This window comes from Arachis ipaensis, chromosome B05 (genome assembly GCF_000816755.2).
Source record: "Arachis ipaensis cultivar K30076 chromosome B05, Araip1.1, whole genome shotgun sequence".
Taxonomy (NCBI): domain Eukaryota; kingdom Viridiplantae; phylum Streptophyta; class Magnoliopsida; order Fabales; family Fabaceae; genus Arachis; species Arachis ipaensis.
This window is the reverse complement of record NC_029789.2, coordinates 105,947,749-105,956,911: the sequence shown is the minus strand read 5'-3', so window position 1 is coordinate 105,956,911 and position 9,163 is coordinate 105,947,749. Positions and strand designations below refer to the sequence as shown.

The following is a 9,163-nucleotide window of genomic DNA, read 5'->3' as shown; positions in this document are numbered from 1 at the left end:
CCAAGCCTACTTACTTGGTACTAAGGTGGTAGTATACTCAGACCATGCAGCTCTAAAATATTTGTTAGCTAAAAAAGAGTCCAAACCAAGGTTAATCCGTTGGATATTGTTGCTGCAAGAATTTGATTTAGAAATCAAAGACATGAGTAGTTCTCAAAATTCAGTGGCGAACCACTTGAGTCGCCTAGAGCACACTAAAAGTGACTCCACTCCTATCAATGATGCTTTTCCATTTGATAGCTTGCACGCAATATCTGAGGGGGTTCCTTGGTATGCACCTATAGCTAGGGGTGCACATGGGGCCAGGTGAAGCCGAGTTCACCGTGACCCGAATCCGACCCTAAATAATGACCGGGTCTGTTTATGAGACCCTTACCTGGCCCTAGACCCGATGAAATCGTGTTACTTTCGGGCCACACTTAAGCCGGGTCTAGACCGGGTGAAGCCCGGGTCTTGATCAACTTTATCACGACATCACAAAAAATTAGATTCTACATCTTTTGAACCTTTAAATTTTAGAAAATAATTATTCCATAACATTGTAACATTCACATAATAATAATTTAGAATCTAATAATAATAATTTAAAGTTTCATAATAATAATTATGTCAATTACACACTAAACATTCAAAGTTCAAAAGACAATCAAAACAAAGTTAACAACCAACACAAGATTAACATCATAATAATAATAATTTATAGTGTCATACCAACCAATAACAACAAATTATTAAGTAGCAAATAACTATAGAATAAAATTCATTTGATTTGTAGCTTGCTCTCAAGGTTGTGAACTTGATTCTTGTTGTGTGGATGTGTTAGTAACATCTGCAAAACATAAAAATTAGTCTCTCAAGATTATCATATGAATTAAATTAAATAATAAAAAAAAGTAAAGACATCATAAAGTAAATATACCATTAACAATCTTGTCACTACTGTCAAATTGATCAAACTCAAGTTCTTCAAATATCTGCTTAGAAGGATACAACCAACTTTGAGTGCAGATTAAAGCTTCTGCCATTTTTGGTGACAAAGAGCTACGGTAAAGATCAACCATACACCCACCGGTACTAAAGCATGATTCAGATGCAACAGTTGAAACTGGAATACCAAAGACATCACGAGCTACGGGAGAAAGAATTCTATATTTTGATCCATTTAACTTCCACCAAGCCAATATATCAAAATTCTCATCTTCGACGTCCACAGGATCTTCGGCCAAATATTTCTCAACATCAGATTTGCTATCTGCATTAGCTTTTTCCTTTTTTGTTTTTTCCACAAATTCACTCTATTTGCAGCAACACACCTAGCATTAGACTGACTACTATCTTTATCATCCAAAACAGCTCTAGAGGAACTGACACCATCATAAAAAACTTTATCACCTACAATTTCTTTTGAATAAAATTTGTACAATGTTTCCAATGTAAATTTCATAAAACTAGTCATACTAGTAGCCACTTCCTTATCATATACATCCTCCAAACACCAAGAAAGATAATCAAGTTTGTATCGAGGATCTAAAACAATGGCAACAAGTATCAAAAGATTAAACTTGTCAACTGGTCCCCAATATTTATCGTATTTAGCCTTCATAGAGCATGCCATAGTTCCCAATAATTCAGAATTGTTGTGGCTCCAAGATGTTAGTTGAGAATTTATAGATGCAATTTCATGAAAGCATTTGTTTGAAGTAACATGTAAAGAAGATGAGAAACACAAAGTAGTCTCATAGAAGATTCTCAAAAAATCAATGAATAGCCTAACATGTTGCCAATCAAGTGCCGTGGGTGGACCAACTTTCTTTTTACCCCCACTATCCTCTCCAAACCATCTAAAAAAATCAGTTTCTTGATCATAAAGTCTATCAAAAGCTTTTTCAAATTTTTCAGCATGTTCCAACATTAGATAGGTGGAATTCCATCTAGTTGGAACATCTAAACAAACAAGACTTTTAGACTCTATCAACTCAGCCTCAATGCATTCTTTAAATTTTTTAATTCTTTGGGGAGAAGATCTAATATACCTAATAGCATTTCGAATGCTTTCAATTGAGGCATGTTGCTCTTTAATTCCTTCATTCACTATCAAGTTGAGAATATGAGCACAACACCTCATTTGCAAATATTTTTCTCCGTACACTAATCCACCCCTTGCAGCTAATTTTCTTTGAAGGTAAGTGATAGCCCCATCATTTGAAGATGCATTGTCTAATGTGATTGTGAAGACCTTTTCAATTCCCCACTCTCTCAAACATGTCTTAATTTCTCTCCCTATTGTTTCTCCCTTGTGGTTTTCAATCAAGCAAAAATTGAGAATTCTCTTTTGTAACTTCCATTCGTCATCAACGAAATGTGCAGTTAGGCTCATGTAGCTAAGATTTTGATTTGATGTCTAATAATATGATGTCAAACAAACTCGAGCACATGACTTTGCCAACCAAGCTTTAAGTTTTTTCTTCTCATCTAAATAAAGATGAAAGTAATCTCTTGACATTGTCATCCTGGATGGTACATGATGAGCGGATAATTTATACGCTTTTTGGCATTATTTTTAGTATATTTTTAGTAGGATCTAGTTACTTTTAGGGATGTTTTCATTAGTTTTTATGTTAAATTCACATTTCTGGACTTTACTATGAGTTTGTGTGTTTTTCTGTGATTTCAGGTATTTTCTGGCTGAAATTGAGGGACTTGAGCAAAAATCAGATTCAGAGGTAGAAGAAGGACTGCTGATGCTGTTGGATTCTGACCTCCCTGCACTCGAAGTGGATTTTCTGAAGCTACAGAACTCAAAATGGCGCACTTCCAATTGCGTTGGAAAGTAGACATCCAGGGCTTTCCAGCAATATATAATAGTCAATACTTTGGCCGAGTTTAGATGATACAAAAGGGCGTTGAACGCCAGTTCTACGTTGCAGTCTGGAGTTAAACGCCAGAAACACGTCACAAACCAGAGTTGAACGCCAGAAACACGTTACAAACTGGCGTTCAACTCCAAGAATGACCTCTCCATGTGTAAACTTCAAGCTCAGCCCAAGCACACACCAAGTGGGCCCCGGAAGTGGATTTATGCATCAATTACTTACTTCTGTAAACCCTAGTAACTTGTTTAGTATAAATAGGACTTTTTACTATTGTATTAAGGATCTTTGATCAGTTTTATGCTATCTTAGACTTTTATGGGGGCTGGCCATTCGGCCATGCCTGGACCATTATCACTTATGTATTTTCAAACGGTAGAGTTTCTACACTCCATAGATTAAGGTGTGGAGCTCTGCTGTTCCTCATGATTTAATGCAAAGTACTACTATTTTCTATTCAATTCAACTTATTCTACTTCTAAGATATCCATTCGCACACAAGAACATGATGAATGTGATGATTATGTGATGCTCATCATCATTCTCACTTATGAACGTGTGCCTGAAAAACACTTCCGTTCTACATGCAACCAAGCTAGAATGAGTATCTCTTAGATATCTAATACAGGGGACCGAGTCCGAGTTATTAGTATCTTCGTGGTATAAGTTAGTACCCATGGATGGCCATTCCTGAGATCCAGAAAGTCTAAACCTTGTTTGTGGTATTTCCCATTTGATATCCGCCTGACTGAGATTAACAAGATGACCATAGCTTGCTTCATACCAACAATCTCCGTGGGATCGACCCTTACTCACGTAAGGTTTTATTACTTGGACGACCCAGTGCACTTGCTGGTTAGTTGTGCGAAGTTGTGAAGTTATGTTTGGACCATGGTATTGTGCACCAGTTATTGGCGCCATTGCCAGGGAGAGAACGAACAACAAATTTTACAACCTCAGAGTAACAATTTCGCATACCAGTACAGTGAATCTTGGCTCAAATTGATTAATCATTTTGCGAAACCCAATCCCTTCGACCACTTTAAAAGGGTGTTCATCAAGGATAATAAACTCAGCCATTGCCTTCCTACAATCTTCAAAGCTTAGCCATTGACTTTGAAAGTTTTGCCGGCTTCACCTTCTTCACCAACCTTAGGCATATAACCATAAAGTGTACCATTTTTGCCTGCTTTTGTAAATATCCACTTATGAGAAATTTTCAAGTGTTTATTCAAAGAATTTGTGCCATGGCTAGTTGGATGACATAGATATACTTTTCGACAGTGATTACATTTGGCTTTGTGCTCTCCATTGGTCTCGCTAAATGGAAGCTGTTTAAAATGCGTCCAAACATAAGACTTTTTTTCCTTGCGAGTAGCCTGCTGTCCCTCGACAGCAGCAACCTCATGCTCTATGTCCATAGCTTTGTTGTCCTCATTACTTTGGACTGCAATAGAACTAGGATCTCCTCCTCCCATTTGTGTTTATCTAAATATAAAAAAGATTCATATAACAATATATCGAAAAAAAACTAAACATACTTAAACAACTTATCATAAATTCAATATATCTAAATAAAATTGAGTATACTTAAACAAGTGTTCACTGTTCAGTCTCATCATTTAACAATAACAAATGCAAAAAGAATTAAATGTTTAATTTACTAATCCAAAAAATAAAAACAAAACAAATAAGAAAGATTCATATATATGTCGGTCTCATTCTTATTATTGTAAAACTTAAGTGAAATAAGGCATAGAGCCATATATAATAATTGAAGGTAGATCAAACCAACTTATTACTCAATACTCAATACTCACCAAAGCATTATTAGTGGGAGATCAAACCAAAGCATTACTCAATACTCACCAAAGCATTATTACACAATAACATAAAGTGCACAAACCAGGAAATTTAATTTTTAAATAACAATCAAATTTTAAGTGGAAGAGATCAATTACAATTATTAGCGGTGCAAATTATAAAACTAAAATTATTGTTCCTACTTCCTACTTCCAATAATTTGCTAAGGCAGCCAATAATTATAATTGCAAATTATTGTTCCTGCTCCCAATTCCTCTCAATTGTTAATTCCTATCTCTAATCAATAACTTCTTCCTACTTTCATCTAACCCGTAACTCTCATCATTGAAGCATTCAAAATACAAACCAGAAAATTAAACACAAAAAAATCAATTTTGTTAGTTTTTCTCAAAATTAAACCAATTATAGCAAGAAAAATGTCAACGATTTCATTAGTCCTTTCCAAAAATTAACAAACAAAATAGCTGAAATATTTAGCACTCAATAGGCCGGTAGTTGCAAAAAAAATGAAAATCAATGGTTTTTAGCAAAAACAAATTACCTGCTCTGCGTCTTGCGATGAACATTGCGTTGGTGAGAACTCTAAGTCTCTGAGAGATGATTAAAGGCGAGTTACTGGTGCACACGGTGTTTGACGGTCAGCAATTGTAGTGGTTGATCAAACTTGGTGGAGAAAGAGGAAGAAGGTGAAAAAAGCGACAGCGAATAAATTAAAGAAGATTGGTAGTGAAGGAGAGAGTGAAGTAAGATTAAGAAGCACAAATGGCATGGAGGTGTGAAAGAGAAGCTCTCCATTGGTCATTGGGGGCTTGGGGCTACGGCGCTGCGCCTCAGGGAAAGTGGGAAACGAGTTTGAGTGAGAGAGACCGAGAGAGTGTGTTGTATGCTGTGCAGTGTGCCCTAACCCCTGAATATTGTGGGCTATTGGGTTGTGAAATGTGAAGCCTGAGTCCTGAAGAATGAAATTGTGGACATTAAACACAAAGCCAAGAAACAATAAAACATAGTGCATATTTTTTTTATTTTTTCTTACTACACGCACAGGTCCAACGGGCGGGGGCCGGGTGACCCGAAGCTTGGCCCGAACCCGATTTAATAAATAACCGGGGCCATCTATTGAAACCTCGGGTATGACCGGGCTATAACAAAGCCGAGCCAAATTAGCCCCGAAGTCACCGGGCCCGGTCCGGGTCTTCGAGCCGGACTGGGTCTTGTGCACCCCTACCTATAGCTAATTATTTGGTTAGTCATACATTCCCTCCTAATTTTACTAAGCATCAAAGGGACAAGCTTAAAAGTGAGTCCAAATATTATATATGGGATGACCCATATTTATGGAGGTATGGTGCTGACCAGATAATTAGAAGGTGTGTGCCATAATCAGAATTTCAGTCAATTTTAGAGGCTTGCCACTCTTCTGAGAGTGGTGGACACTTTGGACCTCAAAGAACAGCTAGAAAAATTTTAGATTATGGATTCTGGTGGCCTACACTTTTTAAGGATGCAACTATTTTATGTGAATCTTGCTCCCCATGCCAAAGGTTTGGGAATGAACTATGACTATGGCATAATCATATTCCTCTTGACCTTCAACTTGATTACTGTGTCAAGCTATAGGGTTGACAATGTGTTGAAGATTGCACATGACAGAATCTACACCATTGCTATAGGCTGTGGCATTTGCCTCCTCATGAGTTTGCTCATATTCCCAATTGGTCAGGGGAAGATCTCCATAATTCAACAATATCTCAGCATGGTTAAGTGACAATTATAGCAAATTATCAATTGATATATATATATATAAATATAATTAGCACTTAACCATGCTGAGATATGTTGCAATATACAAAGGCTATAAAGCTGTTTTGGATTGAAGCCTCTGGAGAGGACAAATCGTCTGAGGATCCAATATATAAAGGCAATAAAGCTGTTTTAGATTCAAAATCCTCTGATGAAATGTTGGCAAGTCCATTTAATCATTCCTTGGTTCATTATTCCAATGAATTATTGATGATAGAAGATCTTCTAGTAATTTGGATAGGCATTACATGCAAGTTGGGAGCCAAGGCATTCATGTCACAAATTTCCATGGCAGCAGTATGTTAAAGTTGGAGTTGTTCTTCGCCAATTCGGATACACTGTGGTTGCTTTAATGGCTGTTTGAGAACAGAAATTCAGGTAATGCATCAGTAATTTCATAAGTTTGAGCTTTAAATCTCACTAATAGAGTGATATTGATAGTTTAAGGGAGTTGCTCCTGCCATAAACTTTTTTGCATATCGTGTTGTATTGTTAATATTGGGTATTACTCTAATGAGCTTGGCATCCTTCTTAAGCAAATAAGCACTCTAGAAGCAAATAATTAAATGAACATGATTTTCTTTCAGGCAAAAATTGGGCATGAAAATAAGCACTCAGAAAGCAAATAATCAAGACAAAAGAAGGATTGGAGTGAGGACAGAGATTATCATGACAAAGTGCACCAAAAATTATGATGGAGATTTTATGTATTAAAAGCTACATGTTAAGACATTTATAATTAAAAAATTATGTTATGTTAGATACTTTATTTGTATAGAGGTTATTATTTTTTATTTTTAATACTAAAAAATAATATATTATGTTTAATACATTGTTTATGAGTTATATAATATTTTGTTTATGAGTATTGATTTTTTGTTATTGAAAAAATTTAATAAAAAATTATTTGTTTAATTCGATAAGAATGACGGTTAAAATTTGTCTTTGTAAATGATAAAAAATGTCACTTTTATCCGGTAAAAAAGGCGGTTTGTAACTGCCATTTTAAACAACATAAAATGCCATTTTAACTCGGTAAAAATGGCAGTTTCAAACGCCATTTGAACCAACTAAAAATGCCGTTTTAACCAACCAAAATGCTATTTTGCCAGGGTAAAAACGGCGGTTCGTAAACGCCATTTTAACTAACAAAAAATGCCATTTTCTTCCTGGAAATAACGGCGGTTTGAACTGCCATTTTAACCAACCAAAATTGCCATTTTAACCCTGGAAATAACGGCGGTTTGAACTACCGTTTTAACCAACCAAAACCGCCATTTTGACCTTGGAAATAACGGCGGTTTGAACCGCCGTTTTAACCAACCAAAAAATGCCGTTTTATTTGGAAATAATGGCGGTTTGAACCGCCGTTTTAACCTATCCAAAAACCGCCATTTTAACCCAGGGAATTGTGGCAGTTTTCTAAAAACCACCGTAATAACCAGAATGGCGCCCAGAATTACGTCGTTTTCTAAAACCGCCATTTCTGGTAATAATGGCGGTTCAAACTGCCGTAAATACCCAAGAAAACCGCCATTTTAACCAGATTTTTTTGTAGTGGAGATTGACAAGTCTACTAAAGAAACATGGCATTGTTCACAAGGTGGCAACGGCTTACCATCCCTAGACCAATGGGCAAGCCGAGGTGTCTAACAGAGAGATAAAGCACATATTGGAGAAGATTGTCAAGCCTCATAGATGAGACTGGAGTACCAGGCTTGTAGATGCGCTTTGGGCTTATCGGACAACTTACAAGACACCTATCGAAATGAGTCCATTCCGCCTAGTTTATGGAAAGGCTTGTCACCTCCGAGTGGAGGTTGAGCATAAAGCTTTCTGGACGGTAAGGGAATGCAACATGGGATTGGAGAGAGCCGGGGCTAAAAGGAAATTGCAACTACAGGAATTAGAGAACCTTCGACTCGAAGCATATGAGAACTCCAGGCTATACAAAGAAAGGGTAAAGGTTGTGCATGACAAGAATATCAAGAGAAGAGAGTTCAAACCTGGGGACTTGGTTCTCCTTTACAACTCAAAGGTTGAGGCTCATGCAAGGCAAGCTGAGATCAAGATGGGAAGGCCCCTACTCGGTGGAAAAGGCTGAGCCATATGGCGTCTTCCACCTAAGTCATCCCTCAAGCCCCGAATTCATCAAAGTCAATGGTCACCGCTTGAAGCTGTATCATGGTGAAAAGATGAAGAATAATAAGGAGCTAGAGATCTTCCTCTTGGAGGATCCACCAACAGAAGAAGACTGAGCTTATGGACCGTCCAACTTAAGGACGTTAAAGAAAAGTGCTAGGTGGGAGGCAACCCACCATGGTATGATCGTCCCTTTTCATTCTTAGTTTTATCTTATTTTATCAGTGTTAATTCATAAATTCTGCATAATTACCTGCATTCTGCATAAAAAAAAAGATGCGTTCGACGCGCAAGCGTCTATGACGCGTACGCGTCATGTGTGAATGCGCGACATACTAGGATTGAACAGAGAGTTACGCGGGAGTTGAGCAGGAAGCGTGCTTCGTGCACAAGCAAGTCCACGCGTACGCGTCCATCACGCGTGCGTGTCACTCGCAGTTTTGGCAACCCACGCGTACGCATCTAGGACGCTGACAAACGGATTTTTGCTAGTAAAGAATTTACAATAAATTCTCGTTGCTAGTATA

At 37.3% G+C, this 9,163-nt stretch overlaps 1 protein-coding gene and 1 long non-coding RNA gene across 2 annotated transcripts; one reads left to right on the top strand and one right to left on the bottom strand.

Annotated features, from left to right (window-relative positions):
* LOC107640872 (zinc finger BED domain-containing protein RICESLEEPER 2-like) lies at positions 903-2,377 on the bottom strand. The gene is made up of 2 exons (XM_016344374.1): positions 1,397-2,377; positions 903-1,295 (listed from the first exon to the last, which is right to left on the bottom strand). The coding sequence occupies exons 1-2, from the start codon at positions 2,375-2,377 to the stop codon at positions 903-905; spliced, it is 1,374 nt and encodes a 457-aa protein (XP_016199860.1).
* On the top strand, positions 6,252-7,324 carry LOC110272239. The gene is made up of 2 exons (XR_002363302.1): positions 6,252-6,872; positions 7,082-7,324. It is a non-coding gene; the product is annotated as an uncharacterized LOC110272239 (long non-coding RNA).

Coding starts and splice junctions, on each gene's coding strand:
- LOC107640872 (XM_016344374.1), bottom strand. CDS start 2,377: ATGAGCCTAACTGCACATTTCGTTGATGACGAATGGAAGTTACAAAAG. Junction 1,296..1,396: donor AATTTTATTCAAAAGAAATT/GTAGGTGATAAA, acceptor TGCTGCAAATAG/AGTGAATTTGTGGAAAAAAC.